Genomic DNA, 19340 nt, shown 5'->3' on the forward strand with positions numbered 1-19340 from the left:
ACCTCAACTAACCGGTACCCCATGTATATAGCCTCGTTATTCTTATTTTATTGTGTTACTTTTTATAATTTTTACTTGAGTTTATTTGGTTAATATGAACTCTTCTTGAACTGCACCGTTTGTTAAGGGCTTGTAAGTAAGCATTTCACAGTAAGGTCTACACTTGTTGTATTCGGTGCATGTGACAAATGAAGTTTGGTTTGATTTGCGAAGTAAACAGAAAGCCTGAGAAACTGAAGATGGTACTTCTCTTAGCAGTGTGTGTATACAGGACAGACTGTTGCCTAGAGAGTGTACTTGTTGTAGTTGACAGTGTGTGTAGAGAGGGAAAAGACTGTAGCCTACAGAGTGTACTTGTAGCAGGGTGTAGTTGAGTGTTCTACTGGCCAGACTTCTGTGGTGCAGGGAGTAGAGCATCTGCCTCTGTAAAGGATCAGTGGATTGTGCTCTCCTTCAGCCTCTCTCGCTCTCTCTCGGAGGTACAGGGTTAGCGTACAGACTAGTGTACTCTTTGCTGTACTCTCTGTCTCTCTTAGGGCTCGGGGTGTTCTTGGTTCTTACTCCGTGTGTTGCAGGTGTGGGCGTCCATGAAGGAGTTAGCAGTGCGCCCATCCTGCTGCAGGGTGCTCTGCTCTGTCATGCTGCAGTCCAGAGAACCTAGCTTCCTGGTCTTCTCCTGACGGTACGACATGGCTGCCTTGTTCAGCGCTACCTTCTTCCTGCTGCACAGAGCAAAGAGAGGAGAGGAGAGGAGAGGAGAGGAGAGGAGAGGAGAGGAGAGGAGAGGAGAGGAGAGGAGAGGAGAGGAGAGGAGAGGAGAGGAGAGGAGAGGAGAGGAGATATAAAAAGGAGAGAAGAATAAGAGAGAGATCAAAATAAGGAAATAGCAAAGAGAGGGGAAATGAGTGGAAAGAGGGGGGTTGAGGTCAAGGAGTTGAGAAATTGGAAGAAAGGGGAAAAATACGAGATTAAATCGAGGCGAGGGAGATAAAGGAATATTTGGTGATAGTAGCAGGCCCAGAGAGAGAGAGAGAGAGAATAGACTGGAGAGGTATATAGAGGATGAGGTGGAGGAGACGCTTATCTCCTATAAGTGTCATCTTCCAGGACTACAGAGGGCAAGCAGGTGAAGATTGCGGCGTAAGGAAAAGATGGAGGGAGAGACTAGAGAGGAGTCACTTACGGGTAGTATGAGTAAGAATAGAAGTCCCTTCTGATTAGCATGGAGAAAGGAGGAGAAGAAAGAGGAGGAGAGAGAGAGAGAGAGAGTGAAGAGAAAGAAAACAAAGAGACGTGAGAGGTGGGGCCATGGTTAGTGAGGTGGCCTTCAGCAAGGCAAAATAAAAATGTTGAAATGTACAGGTAAATAATGAAAACAGTAGTAAATGAGGGATACAAAGTATATTAAAAGCAGGTGCTTCCACACAGGTGTGGTTCCTGAGTTAATTAAGCAATTAACATCCCATCATGCTTAGGATCATGTATAAAAATGCTGGGCAGGCCATTATTTTGGCTACCATGGCTATGCCCCCATAGGATGACAATGCCCCCATCCACAGGGCACGAGTGGTCACTGAATGGTTTGATCATGAAAACAATGTAAACCATATGCCATGGCCGTCTCTGTCACCAGATCTCAACCCAATCTAACACTTGTCAGAGATTTTGGAGCGGCGCTTGAGACAGCGTTTTCCACCACCATCAACAAAACACCAAATTATGGAATTTCTCGTGGAAGAATGGTGCCGCATCCCTCCAATAGAGTCCCAGACACTTGTAGAATCTATGCCAAGGCACATTGAAGCTGTTTTGGCTTGTGGTGGCCCAATGCCCTAATAAGACACTTTATGTTGGCAGTTACCTGTATGTTTATGGAGGCAAGGCAAGCGACCATGCAGCAGATAAAATATAGCACAACTGTGACATTGACTGGGTTCCTAGCTAAATAGATTGCTTATCACTTAACTGAATAATATGTCAGGGAGCACAGGTACACATACAGCTGTCAACCAAGGTACAGTTAGCTCAACGCTCTACTGGTGGTTTCTGTCTCTATCACACTTCTCCCTGTGACGTCCAACCCTGCTTCTCTGAAGTGCATCCCAGCTCCTCTCCCTTCATCATGAGAAAACCTGAGGTGGTAATTCTATCTGAAAGGCAACAACAACCCTCCTCTCCAATTAATGGCTCAGCCACAGGCACCGTGTTCACAGAGCACTGCACACCAACCCAGATGCTGCTATTATATCTGCTTTGACTTGAAAGGGCAATGGCTTGAAAGGGCCCTTGATGAAATATTACAGACTGAGTGTTATTCTCCCAATATAACGTCAGAGGAGAAGAGGTAAGGGGGAGAGAGGAGGAGTAAAGGAGGAGAAGAGAGGGAAGGAGGAGAGTACGCTACTGCCAAGCAGTATGTCCTGGTGATGCTGGAGTGAATATTAGAGTTTCATTCCTAGGTGTGTGTGCAGCCAATAGACAACAGACCTTGAAATTAAAAAATGAGTTCTACGCAAAAGCTTGGCAACTATAACTGCACAGCATCTCACAAATAATACCCAGCCATGTGTGTACTTCTGGAAGTAATATACTCTCCATTACCTACCTAACTCCCTATTGAATTGAGTTGGACTAAGCCTGCCAAGATGTGATGGAGAAATACCTTCCCTAATAGGACATAGTTAGTCACATGGCAGTTTGTGACAGGCAGCTAAGAGACAGTCAAAGATAGGCCCCTTTCTGGATCACCTCAATGATCACAATCACAATCACCTTTACACACACACGACCCTCCACTCACCCCTTCTTGATGATGATGACGATGGCCCCCAGCAGCAGAATGAGGACCACCAGTCCGCCAGCACAGGCCCCCAGGATCAGACCCATGTCCTCTGCATGTTGTGACACCTCCAGGGCCCTCTTATGGTCCTTACAGGCAGCTACAGGGTAAAGAGAAGACTGTTAGCCCGTTGAAGTAAAGCCTAAGATTCATCCAGGATCCTCTTATGGTCTTTAGAGGCAGCTACAGGGGAGAGACACGAGGGGGAGAGACAAGTTAGAGTGATAGTCTTCTGTATGCTACAAGACTGTAGTAGCTTGCTGAGCAAAGGCCTAGGCATTAGCTCTTAAGAACTCATGGTTCGGGCGATGATACTCCAACAAAGGGCCAACCTAGTTAGATTCCTCTCCCTAGTCCCTACACTAGACCACACAGAAGCCTAAGCATCCTGTAGAAAAGGCAGACAACCACAAAAACAACCAATTATACCGATGATGATCAGAGATCAAAATATCAGGAGTTAGAGATGGAAGGCTATAGTCTAGTTCTATTTTTTTCTGTTAATCCCAAAGGAGGCCCAGGGGTATTGTGGTAGTCTGAGAGACGGGAAGGCACGGTGAGCCAGGTTATCAGAGTAAAATCAGGTTATTATCCCTCTCACATTGGGTATTATATCCACCTGGATGAATACACTGGCAGAGGGGAGGAAGGGAGAGAGGGAGAGTGGGGGGAGGGAGATATGGAGAGAGAGAGGAGGGAGATATGGAGAGAGAGGAGGGAGAGAGGGGGGGATATGGAGAGAGAGGAGGGAGAGGGGGGGAGGGAAATATGGAGAGAGAGGAGGGAGAGAGGGGGAGGGAGATATGGAGAGAGAGAGGAGGGAGATATGGAGAGAGAGAGGAGGGAGATATGGAGAGAGAGAGGAGGGAGATATGGAGAGAGAGGAGGGAGAGAGGGGGGGGGATATGGAGAGAGAGGAGGGAGAGAGGGGGAGGGAGATATGGAGAGAGAGGAGGGAGAGAGGGGGAGGGAGATATGGAGAGAGAGGAAGAGAGAGAGTATGGTAGAGTAAATAAGCTCTGGCTTTGTCCCTGACTATGTTTCATGATAGGTAACAGGCTTGGATAAGGCGGAAGCTTTTAAGCCGCTAACTAACCAGTCACAATTGGTGTAGCCAGTGTGGACAGCTGGACAGACTTTGCCTACATGTGTTAAGAAAACACACCAGTTACATCAGCTAATAGCTAGCTGGAAGTTCATTCAGTCAGCCATTTTCTATGCACTAATGTCACAGTCTCACCGTGTTCGCTGTGCCTCTACATTTCCATCAGAGCTATAACAACAGCTTGAAATCTCTCCCATGATGAATTTGGAGCTCCCATGGTGTCGCTTTCCAGAAGTGTTTATTGCCGACTAGAAACAGAATTGGTTGAGAATTAAGATCCTGAACCCCTGTGAGCATACGCTTAATTAAAAGTCTTCTCTCCGATGGGTAAACAAAAAGGAGGGTGAATGAAATGGTCTATCACTGGAGGCACGAAGCTAAAACCAATTATCCACCTCTTTTCACCATCCCTCCTTCTTCTAACCCTTCAACTGGATGTGGTCCTCTCTCTTTCAGCTCACTTACTATTTTAAAAAATCTCTCTCTCTCGCTCTACCAGTTAGCTGCAGCACAACCAATTTGAACAGTATCCATGTTTTCTTCTCTCCCTCCCAGTAAGGCATGCTATTTTGTCTGCAAGGGGGGTAATTTTGCCTGAGCCTTAAAAGCCTGTTCAGGAAACAGAGTGTGGCCTGCAGAAATGTTGATTGCAGATGATTCTAGCTCTACTGGCTAGCTGGCTCTCTCTCTGGCCTCCAAGTCCACTTTACTAATGTGTGTGTGTGTGTGTGTGTGTGTGTGTGTGTGTGTGTGTGTGTGTGTGTGTGTGTGTGTGTGTGTGTGTGTGTGTGTGTGTGTGTGTGTGTGTGTGTGTGTGTGTGTGTGTGTGTGTGTGTGATTGCGCGTGCGTGCGTGTGTGCGTGCGTGCGTGCGGCATGTGCACAGATGTTTCACTCTGTCCTTACTGACTCCTGCTGTAAGAAGCACGTTTCCATGGACAAGTTTAGACCACTATAACTTTCTGCTGTTGTGAGGCAGGGAGAGAGGGATGGGGGGGAGGTGGAGAGATAGAGAGAAAAAGGATAGCGAATGTATATATGAGAGAATGTGTGTGAGAGAAAGATTAGGATGGAGGATGTGAAGAAAGGTAGAGGGCTGGAGAGGACACACATTTCATCTTCATCTGCCAGCGTTAGCGTGTCATTAACTAGATATTGTGCTGGTGTGTGTGCGTGGGCCCGGAACACCAGAGGTGTGACACTAGTCGTCTAAGCGGTAGCCGCCTGTCTCTGTCCCTGTCTGTCTCCCTGCTTTACGCTTGACATGAGCCCCAGCCTTTCATTACGCAGTCACAGAATGAGAGAGAGAGAGCAAGAGAGAAAGAGAGAGAGAGAGAAAAAAATAGTGTGAGAGGAAAATGTTATGTGTGTGCATGTGTGTGGGCGTGTTGGAGAGAGATAAAGGAAAGTTGTATAATTAGAGAGCGAGAGAGGAAGCTTGAGGCAGGCAGACAGACAGACACAGACAGACAAAAAGAGAAAGAGTGTGAGAGAGAGAGAGAGAGAGAGAGAGAGAGAGAGAGAGAGAGAGAGAGAGAGAGAGAGAGAGAGAATATCCAAGACCTGAGGTAATCTGCCTTTGGCCTAAAGAGCAGGAACCTGGAGAGAGGAAGCTTGAGGCAGGCAGACAGACAGACACAGACAGACAAAAAGAGAAAGAGTGTGTGAGAGAGTGTGTGAGAGAGAGAGAGAGAGAGAGAGAGAGAGAGAGAGAGAGAGAGAGAGAGAGAGAGAGAGAGAGAGAGAGAGAGAGAGAGAGAGAGAGAGAGAGAGAGAGAGAGAGAGAGAGAGAGAGAGAGAGAGAGAGAGAGAGAATATCCAAGACCTGAGGTAATCTGCCTTTGGCCTAAAGAGCAGGAACCTGGACTTCACCAAAGGAATCGGAAATACAGGCATTGTCATCCTACAAGAAATACGGTATAGAGGAGATGGACCCACTGGTTGCCCTCTAGGTCACATAGAGCTGGTAGTCCCATCCACCAAACTACCAGGTGTGAAACAGGAAAGGGACTCAGGGGGTATGCTAATTTGGTATAGAGCAATTCACTCTATTAAATTAATCAAAACAGGAACATTTTACATTTGGCTAGAAATTCTAAAGTAAATGATCTTAACAGAGAAAAATGTCCTGTGTGCTACCTATATCCCCCCACTAGAATCCACATACTTTAATGAAGACAGCCAATCCTGGAGGGTAAAATCAATCATTTCCAGGCCCAGGAAAATGTACTAGTCTGTGGCGACCTAAATGCCAGAACCGAACAAGAACCTGACACCCTCAGCACACAGGGAGACAAACACCTGCCTGGAGGTGACAGCATTCTCTCCCCCATATGCTCCCCTAGACACAACTATGTCAACAAAACCAACAAAAATGGGTCACAACTCCTGCAATTCTGTTGCACGCTGGGTATGTTCATAGTCAATGGTACTCTTCGAGGGGACTCCTATGGTAGGTACACCTACAGCTCATCTCTTGGCAGTAGTACTGTAGACTACTTTATCACTGACCTTAACCCAGAGTCTCTCAGAGCATTCCCAGTCAGCCCACTGACCACAGACCACAGCAAAAGCACAGTCTACTTGAACAGAGCAACACTCAATCATGAGGCATCAAAAACCAAAGGAAATGAATAATATTAAACAACTTCTTATGGCTGCATCCCGCTACCGGGATCGATATGACAACAGCCAGTGAAAGTGCAGGGCGCCAAATTCAACCAACAGAAATCTCATAATTAAAATTCCTCAGACATTCATGTGTCTTATATAATTTTAATGGTAATCTTGTTGTTAATCCCACCAAAGTGTCCGATTTCAAACATGCTTTTCAGCGAAAGCACTACAAACGATTATGTTAGGTCACCACAAAACCACAATAAGCACAGCCATTTTTCCAATGAAAGATAGCTTTCACAAAAAGCACAAATAGAGATAAAATGAATCACTAACCTTTGATTATCTTCATCAGATGACACTCATAAGACTTCATGTTACACAATACATGCATGTTTTGTTTGATAAAGTTCATATTTATATCAAAACATCTGAGTTTACATTGGCGCGTTAGATTCACTAGTTGCAAAAACATCAAGTGATTTTGCATAGCCACATCGTTTCAACAGAAATACTCATCATAAATGTAGATGATAATACAAGTTATACACATGGAATTATAGATATACCTCTCCTTAATGCAACCGCTGTGTCAGATTTCAAAAAAACTTTACGGAAATAAACCATGCAATAATCTGAGACGGAGCTCAGAACAATAGCCAAATTAGCCACCATGTTGGACTCAACAGAAACCAGAAAATACATGATAAATGTTTCCTTACCTTTGATGAACTTCATCAGAATGCAGTCCTAGGAATCCCAGGTCCACAATAAATGCTTGATTTGTTCGATAATGTCCGTTATTTATGTCCAATTAGCTACTTTCGAATTGTTTACCAAACGCACTAACCAAAGTCTCAAAGCGCGTCCACTATAACGTGACAAAATGTCCAAAAGTTCCGTTACAGTCAGTAGAAACATGTCAAACGATGTACTGAATCAATCTTTAGAATATTGTTAACATACATCTTGAATAACGTTCCAACCGGAGAATTACATCGACTTCAATTGACCGATGGAATGGAGCTCCCTCTCACATGAGCTCCCTCTCACAACAGGCTACCTAGGCTCGGTGCTCGAGACCTCCAGTGAGCCTCCACGGTCCGATCTATCCGGTGCCTCCTCCACGTACCAGATCTCCGGTGGCAGCCCCACGCACCAGGCTGTCTCTCCGTTTCCTTCCTCCAGGTGCTCACGTCTGTCCAGCACTGTCAGAGTCTGCCTCCTGCCCAGCGCCGCCTGAGTCTCCCTCCTGTCCAGCGCCGCCTGAGCCGCCCGTCTGTCCAGCGCCGCCTGAGCCGCCCGTCTGTCCAGCGCTGCCTGAGCCGTCCTCCTGTCTAGCGCCGCCTGAGCCGTCCTCCTGTCCAGCGCCGCCTGAGCCATCCTCCTGTCCAGCGCCGCCTGAGCCGCCCGTCTGTCCAGCGCCGCCTGAGCCGCCCGTCTGTCCAGCGCCGCCTGATCCGTCCGTCTGTCCAGCGCCGCCAGAGCCGCCCGTCTGTCCTGAGCCGCCAGAGCCGCCCGTCTGTCCTGAGCCGCCAGTCAGTCAGGAGCCGCCAGAGCCGCCCGTCAGTCAGGAGCCGCCAGAACCGCCCGTCAGTCTGGAGCCGCCAGAGCCGCCCGCCAGTCAGGAGCCGCCCGCCAGTCCGGAGCCGCCCTTCAGTCCGGAAATGCCCCTCAGTCCGGAGCTGCCATTCAGTCCGGAGCTGCCCCTCAGTCCAGAGGAATCCCTCAGTCCAGAGGCGCTCCTCAGTCCAGTGGGGCCTTTTATTAGGGTCCTCGGTCCAAGGTCGGAGGCGAGGGTCGCCGCTCTAAAGAGGCCAATGAAGAGGGCAATGACTATGGTGGAGTGGGGTCCACATCCCGCGCCAGAGCCGCCACCGCGGACAGCTGCCCACCAAGACCCCGTTTGTTTGTTGGTTTTTTGTTTTTGTTTTGTTCAAGTATTCTATTAAAATTCATACTCACCACGCAGCATCTTGGTCCTCCTCTCTTTCGCCCGACGAAGATCGTGACAGTTCTATTGACTATTGACATCTAGTGGAAGCCGTAGGAAGTGAAAACCCATCCATATCTCTCTGTATTTTCAATGAGAGCTTGGTTGAAAATCTGGCACCCCCAGAAAATATCCAAACAGGAAGTGGAACTTCTCAGGTTTTTGCCTGCCATATGAGTTCTGTTATACTCACATACATAATTCAAACAGTTTTAGAAACTTCAGAGTGTTTTCTATCCAATACTAATAATAATATGCATATATTAGCAACTATGACATAGGAGCAGGCCGTTTACTCTGGGCACCTCTGTGCACCTTTCATCCAAGCTACTCAATACTGCCCCTTCAGCCATAAGAAGTTAAGAAATGCTATAGATGGAAGGAAAGTCGTGTGGAAACTTACCAAAATACAATTAGACAACAACAAATTCAATCCCCTTTAGACAACTTCCTGGACAAAACATTCCACTGTAATAGTGAAGGTGTAAACTTGTCAGAAGAAAATCTACACAGTATATTTGACTTCTCAGCTTCCCTATTGAAAATGTCATACAGAAAACTGAAGAAAATTAACAACAATGACAAATGATTTGATGAAGAATACAAAAGTAGAGTACCAGAAAACCTGAGTCTACGCCTTCACTATAGTGAATCACTAAAACAATACAGAAAAACACTACGGAAAAAGAAGGAACAGCACGTCAGAAATCAGCTCAACATAATTAACCACTTCTGGGAAAATTGGAAAACACTCAACAAACAACAACAAGAATAGTTATCTTTCCAAAAAGGAGATGTATGGGTAAACCACTTCTCCATTCTTTTTGGCTCTATAACAAAGAACAAACAGCAAAAACATATACATGATCAAATATAAATCTTAGAATCAACTATTAAAGACTACCAGAACCCACTAGACCTCCCAATTATATTGAATGAACTACAGGACAAAATACAAACCCTCCAACCCAAAAAAGGCCTGTGGTGTTGATGGTATCCTCAATGAAATGATCAAATATACAGACAACAAATTCCAATTGGCTATACTTAAACTCTATAACATCATCATTAGCTCTGGCATCTTCCCCAATATTAGAAAACTAAGGACTGATGACCCCAATCCACAAATTGGAGACAAAATTGACTCCAATAACTACAGTGGGATATGCATCAACAGCAATCTTGGGAAAATCCTCAGCAGAATCGTACATTTCCTCAGTGAAAGCAATGTACTGAGCAAATGTGAAATTGGCTTTTTACCAAATTATCCATATGACAGACCACATATTCACCCTGCACCCCCTAATTGACAAACAAACAAACCAAAACAAAGGCAAAGTCTTCTCATGCTTTGTTGATTTCAAAAAAGCCTTTGACTCAATTTGGCATGAGGGTCTGCTATACAAATTGTTGGGGGAAAAACATACGACAATATAAAATCCATGTACACAAACAACTGTGTGGTTAAAATTAGCAAAAAACACACATATTTCTTTCCACAGGGCCGTGGGGTGAGACAGGGATGCAGCTTAAGCGCCACCCTCTTCAACATATATATCAACGAATTGGTGAGGGCATTAGAACAGTCCGCAACACCCGGCCTCACCCTACTAGAATCTGAAGTCAAATGTCTACTGTTTGCTGATGATCTGGTTCTTCTGTCACCAACCAAGGAGGACCTACAGCAGCACCTAGATCTTCTGCACAGATTCAGCCAGACCTGGGCCCTGACAGTAAATCTCAGTAAGACCAAAATAATGGTGTTCCAAAAAAGGTCCAGTCACCAGGACCACAAATACAAAGTCCATCTAGACACCGTTGCCCTAGAGCACACAAAAAACTATTCATACCTTGGCCTTAACATCAGCGCCACAGGTAACTTCAACAAAGCTGTAAACGAGCTGAGCGACAAGGCAAGAAGGGCCTTCTATGCCTCCAAAAGGAACATAAAATTCAACATACCAATTAGGATCTGGCAAAAATACTTGAATCAGTTACAGAACCCATTGCCCTTGATGGTTGTGACCAACCAAGAATTCACAAAATGGGACAAATACCAAATTGAGACTCTGCATGCAGAATTCTGCAAAAGTATCCTCCGTATACAACGTAAAACACCAAATAATGCATGCAGAGCAGAATTAGGCCGATACCCGCTAATTATCCAAATCCAGAAAGGAGACGTTAAATTCTACAGCCACCTAAAAGGAAGTGATTCCCAAACCTTCCATAACAAAGCCATCACCTACAGAGAGATGAACCCGGAGAAGAGCCCCCTAAGCAAACTGGGCCTCGGGCTCTGTTCACAAACACAAACAGACCCCCAGGACAGCAATACAATTAGACCCAACCAAATCATGAGAAAACAAAAAGATAATTACTTGACACATTGGAAAGAATTAACAAAAAACTGAGCAAACTAGAATGCTATTTGTCCCTAAACAGAGAGTACACAGTGGCAGAATACCTGACCACTGTGACTGACCCAAACTTAAGGAAAGCTTTGACTATGTACAGACTCAGTGAGCATAGCCTTGCTATTGAGAAAGGTCACTGTAGGCAGACCTGGTTCTCAAGAGAAGTGCACACTGCCCACAAAATGAGGTGGAAACTGAGCTGCACTTCCTAACCTGCTGCCAAATGTATGACCATATTAGAGAAACATATTTCCCTCAGATTACACAGATCCACAAAGAATTCGAAAACCATCCCAATTTTGATAAACTCCCATATCTACTGGGTGAAATACCACAGTGTGCCATCACAGCAGCAAGATTTGTGAACTGTTGCAACAAGAAAAGGGCAACCAGTGAAGAACAAACACAATTGTAAATACAACCCATATTTATTTATTTATTTTCCCTTTTTTAACTTGAACTATTTGCACATCGTTACAACACTGTATATAGACAATACATGACATTTGAAATATCTTTATTCCTTTGGAAGTTCTGTGAATGTAATGTTTACTGTTCATTTTTATTGTTTATTTCACTTTTGTTTATTATCTATTTCACTTGCTTTGGCAATGTTAACATATGTTTCCCTTGCCAGTAAAGCCCCTTGAATTGAATAAGAGAGAATTCCAGTGTACCCTTCCTCCTGAACCTCTCTCTTTGCCACTACCACAGGAACAGCACCAATCTCTCCTCTCTTCTCCTCCCTCCATTCACCATGCCACCCTGTCACCGTCACGTACCAAATGAAGGGAACTAGAAATATCCTGCCGAGAACTCTTCTCTGCATACACCCACAGCTCCTCTGCCTGGGTGGTGTGTAGCGCCAGCAGACAATGTCGAGAAGAGACCCCTTGATGTCAGGACGCTTCAAATAACAAAGAGAGCGCAGGAAGAGAGAGAGAGAGTAAGAGAGCAGGGAGAGGAGGCCTCCCTCTCCCTCTCTCTCTCCCTCTCTCTCTCTCTCCCTCTCTCTCTCCCTCCGAGTGACAGGGACGCTTTCCATCCACATCAGAGTGCATCTGAAGCATCATGGAGCATAGAAGATGTAAACACTGCTTTGCCAGGAAATATTCTTATGTAGTCTATTTCTCAATGCATGCCTCTCAATGATGTAGATCGAAGAAGATAGAATGGAACAATCTGAACGTACCTTTACGGGCAATCCGGATGCAGTTAATTCTCGTCTCCTGAAACAAGAATGGGAGGTTCATTAGCATGGGATAACCACAACCAAAAATCTATTTTTTAAGCATAGAACAGGTGTCAGAGCATGTGTCTGTCTGTCTGTCTGTCTGTCTGTCTGTCTGTCTGTCTGTCTGTCTGTCTGTCTGTCTGTCTGTCTGTCTGTCTGTCTGTCTGTCTGTCTGTCTGTCTGTCTGTCTGTCTGTCTGTCTGTCTGTGTTTTAAAGCACAAAATAGCTAATTAATTAATGAATGAATGGGTGTGTGAATGAAACGTTCTCTGTTCTCATCAACAACATCCGGTTCCCTGGCCCATCCAACACATTACACACACACATGTACGTGCATATGTGTCTGTGCGCTACAGTGTTTTATAAAGAACTGATTGCACCAATCTTGCTGTCTTTCAAGCTCCAGTAAAGACATATCCGTCAAAGCAATTACAGTTCAGTGGCAGCAGCAGCTCTCAGAGCCATGGTTCTGGAAACCTACAGCTATTTATCTTGAATAATTGTCAAATAAATAATGTGCATTCCCCCTTTTTACAGACTTTAAAAGCCAAGTTTTATAAACAGATTGAGATAAACTGCTCAGGGCAGACAGAGAAACAATAATCTACATGAATTATAATATTCCAATGTTGTTATGAGCTGCCGTGTCAGGATGAAATAGTGTGGCGCCTAACAGTGCTCTGAGAGGACTCATCTCTAACTCAGGTAAATACACAACTATAATAACACCACAGTAATAATGACACACACACACACACACACATTACACCTACCCCAACTCCTACCCAGCCAATCACAGTGATACCAGAGACACATCAAATTAAGATTAGAACATGCTAAATCAAGTATTTAATCTAATCTGGGCTCTGAGATTGGAGTCAGAACCCTTTCACCTCAGCGCCTACTAACTTACCTTTTCTAAATGAAAACCTGTTTTCCGAGTGGGTCTGTATCCGCCAAACTCTTAGTCATGTAGATAGAAGTTGCATTTACCCACAATTCTCAGATTATTACAGTCCCACCTGCTGACGTCATGTGTCACCTCTGTCAAGGTTGACATGACTCTGAGTCTCAGCAATTTTTGGAATAAAAACATAAATCCAAAATGGCACCCTATTCCCTATATAGTGCACTACTTTTGACCCTGGTCAAATGTCATTTGGACTTAGCCATTCCATTCTACTGACTGCTGATGACACCTCCTTGCCTGATATGTTCTGATGTTATTTATAGAATGATCCTCAGATATGATATGCCAATATTTTCAGCCGATATCAGAGGTTGAGTGGCAGGTAGCTGGTAGCACCTGTCACAATAGTGTCGAGTAGCATTTCAAGATCCTGAAGCTGACTATGCTGTTCACTATCATTAATATTGCATCAACAGAGAATTGGGGAAAGGGTCAATTGATTTGAGGCTATTCCATGCGAGAAATTGCCAAGAAACTGAAGATCTCGTACAACGCTGTGTACTACTCCCTTCACAGAACAAAGCAAACTGGCTCTAACCAGAATAGAAAGAGGAGTGGGAGGTCCTGGTGCAAAACTGAGAAAGAGGACAAGTACATTAGTGTCTAGTTTGAGAAACAGACACCTCACAAGTGCTCAACTGGCAGCTTCATTAAATAGTACCCGCAAAACACCAGTATCAATGTCAACAGTGAAGAGGCGCCTCTGGGATGCTGGCCTTCTGGTTAGAGCCAGATTGTGCTGTTCTGTGAAGCGAATAGTACACAGCGTTGTACACGATCTTCAGTTTCTTGGCAATTTCACACATGGAATAGCTTCATTTCTTAGAACAAGAATAGAGTTTCAGAAGAAAGCTCTTTGTTTCTGGCCATTTTGAGCCTGTAATCGAACCCACAAATGCTGATGCTCCAGATAATCAACTAGTCTAAAGACCAGTTTTATTGCTTCTTTAATCAGAACAACAGTTTTCAGCTGTGCTAACATAATTGCAAAAGGGTTTTCTAATGATCAATTAGCCTTTTAAAATGATAAACTTTGATTAGCTAACACAACGTGCCATTGGGACACAGGAGTGATGGTTGCTGATAAATGGGCCTCTGTAAGCCTATGTAGATATTTCATAAAAAAATCATCTGTTTCCAGCTACAATAGCCATTTTCAACATTAACAATGTCTACAGTGTATTTCTGATCAATTTGATGTTATTTTAACGGACCAAAAATGTGCTTTTCTTTCAAAAACAAGGACATTTCTAAGTGACACTAAACTGTGGAACGTTAGTGTATTTTGATTTGTTTAACACTTTTTTGGTAACTACATGATTCCATATGTCTTATTTCATAGTTTTGATGTCTTCACTATTATTCTACAATGTAGAACATAATAAAAATAAAGAAAAAACCCTGGGATGATTGTGTCCAAACTTTTGACTGGTACTGTATATTCGAGTCAGCCTGGATTGCGATGAGTGTGTGTGTGTGTGTGTGTGTGTGTCTGTGCGCTTCAGTGTTTTATAAAGAACTGATTGCACCAATCTGGCTGTCTTTCAAGCTCCAGTAAAGACATATCTGTCAAAGTAATTACAGTTCCATTCAGTGGCAGCAGCAGCTCTCAGAGCCATGGTTCTGGAAACCTACAGCTAATTATCTTGAATAATTGTCAAATAAATAAATCATGTGCTTTCCCCATTTTTACAGAGCCAGTGAACAAGCACACACACACACACACACACACACACACACACACACACACACACACACACACACACACACACACACACACACACACACACAGACACAGACACACACACACACACACACACACACACACACACAAACCTAAAACACATTTAATTGAGTATTAAGGGAGGAGTCATTGGCTTTAATGACCAATAGTTAAGAGAGACAGGAGACTACTATCAGATTGTGATTTAGAGGGACAGAGACACTGAGGGTAAGTCCTTAACTTTAGCCAAGTGACGTTAGTCATACCAGCCTTACAACCTATGGAGCATTATCCTTAACTTCAGCCTTCTAACCTGTAGAGCTTTACCCCTACTGCATCTAGCAACCACATAGGAAGCACATGTTTTACCAGTTCTGCCCTGTGACTCTCTCTGATGCATTTTGAACCAGGAGTTTGCAGTACAACAATCGACGACACAGTTTCCAACCTGCCTTGATGCACACCTTATATTAAATATTTGTTAGAAATCTGTAGCTACCAGAGTCATATAGTCATATATACTGTACATATGAGGCGTGATAACCAACTCTCTGCAGCCAGGCAGATCATACTGTAGTCATTTAGCTCCATATGATTTAAACAGCATTTATTTAGTCACACCTGGGCCCCTACTTTCCTCCTTTTATCTATGCTTGAGTCTCATTTCAGACTTTCCTCTCGACAGACTTTCCTTTTTGTCAGCAGGCTCTGAGAGCATGCTCTGAGAGGGGACAAGCGGAGAGAAGGGAAGGGAAGGAAAGACAGAGAGAGAGAGAGTTGGGCCAAAACAGCCTGAGGTTCAGAGCTGAAGGTCCTTTCTCCTACAACCAGCCATGCACAGTGTTACTTTCTCCTACAACCAGCCATGCACAGTGTTACTTTCTCCTACAACCAGCCATGCACAGTGTTACTTTCTCCTACAACCAGCCATGCACAGTGTTACTTTCTCCTACAACCAGCCATGCACAGTGTTACTTTCTCCTACAACCAGCCATGCACAGTGTTACTTTCTCCTACAACCAGCCATGCACAGTGTTACTTTCTCCTACAACCAGCCATGCACAGTGTTACTTTCTCCTACAACCAGCCATGCACAGTGTTACTTTCTCCTACAACCAGCCATGCACAGTGTTACTTTCTCCTACAACCAGCCATGCACAGTGTTACTTTCTCCTACAACCAGCCATGCACAGTGTTACTTTCTCCTACAACCAGCCATGCACAGTGTTACTTTCTCCTACAACCAGCCATGCACAGTGTTACTTTCTCCTACAACCAGCAATGCACAGTGTTACTTTCTCAATTCAATAACACGTGATTTGTTCAAAGGGACTGCAGCTTAGTCTGGTCCCCTGATCTGTTTGTGCTGTCTTGCCTCCTCCTATGGCATGTTTGGCAAAGACTCCAGACTTGACTGGCTTTATTGACAGGTCTATAAACTCACCCCTCTGAAGTTGCTTATAGCCTGGAAGAAGACTAGGTAGTTCTTGGAGGGGTCCAGGGGAGTGTTCCAGTAGCCGTTATAGGTGTGGTTGTCCCCTACGGTGAACGGAGTGGCCTCAGGGAGACTGGAGGGGGGCAGCTCAGCTGTGTAGTAGTGAGGCGTCCCCTTAGACTGGGCCTCCACCTGGGACGCTGGCACAGGGAAACAGTCTGAACCGCTACCCAGCTCCCTCCTCCTCCTCTTCCTCCTGATCCGCCTAGAACCGTCCTCTTCTACTACCACCACCTGGTATGCACTGGGGGGAGAGGAATGACAACAGACTGATAGGTGATAACTACGCTGGAAACAGTTGGCGATCTTAAAGTGGCAATCTGCAGTTGTTAAATCCATTTTTGGACTTGTAAAGGTGTTATATGTACCCATTGATTCGTGAAAATATAACTTATAAATGCCTCATGTGCTTAGTTCAACTGTCGTACCTCATCAGAATCCAAAATATACGCTTTTTTTACGACAATGTTTGTAAACAAAGTAAATGTAAACAAACACTGTATAACCTCAAAACATGGTTAAGACTATACTTTTGATATCTTGGATGGTCAGTCATTGCATCCATAGCCCTCTCTATGAATTTGAGAGTGTTTAAATTTTTCCAGGCCCATCCCTAAGCTTTATACTGAAACAGTGGTGAAGAGAATGCTTTATTGTTGTTTCAACTATGGATGGCCCCTTTAAGGTTACCAAAGACACTTCACAATTCAATAAATGTGAAATAACTAATAATAATAATAATTCCAATAACATGTTTATCCATAACACTATTTTTATAAGTGCTACAGTGAGCAACATGGTAGACATGAGTGACAGTTGTGTGAGGTCTATTACTGTGGTTAATACTGTGACTGTACCTGACTGGTGCTCCTCTGCCCAGCGCAGGTCTCAGCAGCACAGTGATGGTACTCTCTGACTCACTGAGTGGGGCTGGGACATCCTCATAGTCAAACACTGGGGCTGACAGAGGGAGCAGAGAGGGGGAGGGAGGAGGGTTTGGGGTGGGGGTAGAGATTGAGAAGAGAGGGGGAGAAGAGGGAGAGAAAGAGGTGGAGCAGGGAAGTGTGGGTGTGTGAGAGAATAAGAGACAGAGAAAGAGAAAGAAAATGAGAGAGTAAATAACAATTAAAAATCATATACAGTCATTCGATAAATATTTGGACATTGACCAAGTTCTTATCATTTTGGCTCTGTATGCCACCAGAATGGATTTGAAAGGAAACAATCAAGATGAGCTAAAAGTGCAGACTTTCGGCTGTAATTGGAGGTAATTTACATCCATATCGGGTGAACGGTGTAGGAATTACAGCACTTTTTACATGTGGTACCCCCAATTTTAGGGGCTCAAAAGTAATTGGACAAACGAACATGATCATAAATTAAATTGTGAGTTTTAATACTTGGTTGCAAATCCTTTGCAGTCAATGACTGCCTGAAGTCTGGAACCAATAGACATTACCAGATGCTGGGTTTCTTCCCCGGTGATGCTCTGCCAGGCCTTTACTGCAGCTGTCTTCAGTTCATGCTTGTTCTTGGGGCGTTTTGCCTTCAGCAAGTGAAATGCATGCTCAATTGGATTCAGGTCATTTGATTGACTTGGCCATTGCAGAACATTCCACTTCTTTGTATTGGGTTGCTTTCGCAGTATTCTTCGGGTCATTGTCCATCTGCACTGTGAAGCGCCATCCAATGAGTTTTGAAGCATTTGGCTGAATCTGAGCAGATAATATAGTTTTGAACACTTCAGAATTCATCCTGCTGCTTCTGTCAGCAGTCACATCATGAATACAAGGGAACCAGTTCCATTGGCATCCATACATGCCCACGCCATAACACTACCTCCTCCATGATTCACAGATGAGGTGGTATGCTTCGGATAATGAGCAGTTCCTTCCCTTCTCCATACTCTTCTCTTCCCATCATTCTGGTACAAGTTGATCTTTGTCTCATCTGTCCATAGGATGTTGTTCCAGAACTGTACAGGCTTTTTTAGATGTTGTTTGGCAAACTAATCTGGTCTCCCTGTTTTTGAGGCTTACCAATGGTTTACATCTTGTGGTAAACCATCTGTATTTACTCTGGTGAAGTCTTCTCTTGATTGTTGACTTTGACACAGATATGCCTACCTCCTGGAGGGTGTTCTTGATCTGGCCCACTGTTGTGAAGGGGTTTTTCTTCACCAGGGAAAGAGTACTTCTTTCATCAACCACAGTTGTTTTCCGTGGTCTTCTGGGCATTTTGGTGTTCCTGAGCTCACCAGTGCGTTCTTTTTTTAAAAGAATGTACCACATTGTTGATTTGGCCACACCTAATGTTTTTGCTATCTCTCTGATGGGTTTGTTTTGATTTCTCAGCCTAATGATGGCTTGCTTCACTGGCAGTGTGTCACGCCCTGACCTTAGAGAGCCTTTTTATTTCTCTATTTGGTTAGGTCACGGTGTGATTAGGGTGGGCATTCTAGTTTTTCTACCTCTTTGTTGGCCGGGTATGGTTCCCAATCAGAGGCAGCAGTCTATCGTTGTCTCTGATTGGGGATCTTACTTAGGCAGCCTTTTCCCAACTTTAGTTTGTGGGATCTTGTTTTTGTGTAGCTGCCTGTGAGCAGCCCAGAACGTCACGTTTTGTTTGTGCTTGTTTGTTTTGTTTGGTGAGTTTCGATTTATTAAAATATGTGGAACTCCACGCACGCTGCGCCTTGGTCCATTCATTTCGACGAGTGTGACACAGTGACAGCTCTTTGGACTTCATATTGAGGGTTAACAGCAACAGATTCCAAATGCAAATGCCACACTTGAAATCAACTCCAGACGTTTTATCTGCTTACTTGTAAATTAACTAATGAGGGAATAACACACACCTGGTCATGAAACAGCTGAGCAGCCAATTGTCCAAATAGTTTTGGTACCTTAAAAGGGGGGGACGTATATAAAAAAAAGCTGAAATTCCTA

At 44.3% G+C, this 19340-nt stretch overlaps 1 protein-coding gene across 9 annotated transcripts in view; it reads right to left on the bottom strand.

The window, feature by feature from the left end:
• LOC139554899 (receptor-type tyrosine-protein phosphatase U-like) overlaps positions 1-19340 on the bottom strand; it is a 297039-nt gene that overhangs the window by 39367 nt on the left and 238332 nt on the right. For 7 of the 9 annotated variants that reach the window (XM_071368154.1, XM_071368152.1, XM_071368149.1 and 4 more), the window contains exons 12-17: positions 17250-17352; positions 16342-16636; positions 12162-12198; positions 2801-2939; positions 1184-1213; positions 562-722 (exon numbers count right to left, since the gene is read on the bottom strand). In XM_071368154.1, coding sequence (XP_071224255.1) covers positions 562-722; positions 1184-1213; positions 2801-2939; positions 12162-12198; positions 16342-16636; positions 17250-17352 — 765 coding nt within the window. The remainder of the gene's footprint in view (positions 1-561; positions 723-1183; positions 1214-2800; positions 2940-12161; positions 12199-16341; positions 16637-17249; positions 17353-19340) is intronic. The other 2 variants (XM_071368151.1, XM_071368156.1) reach the window with 1 other exon arrangement.

This window comes from Salvelinus alpinus, chromosome 26 (genome assembly GCF_045679555.1).
Source record: "Salvelinus alpinus chromosome 26, SLU_Salpinus.1, whole genome shotgun sequence".
Lineage (NCBI taxonomy): Eukaryota > Metazoa > Chordata > Actinopteri > Salmoniformes > Salmonidae > Salvelinus > Salvelinus alpinus.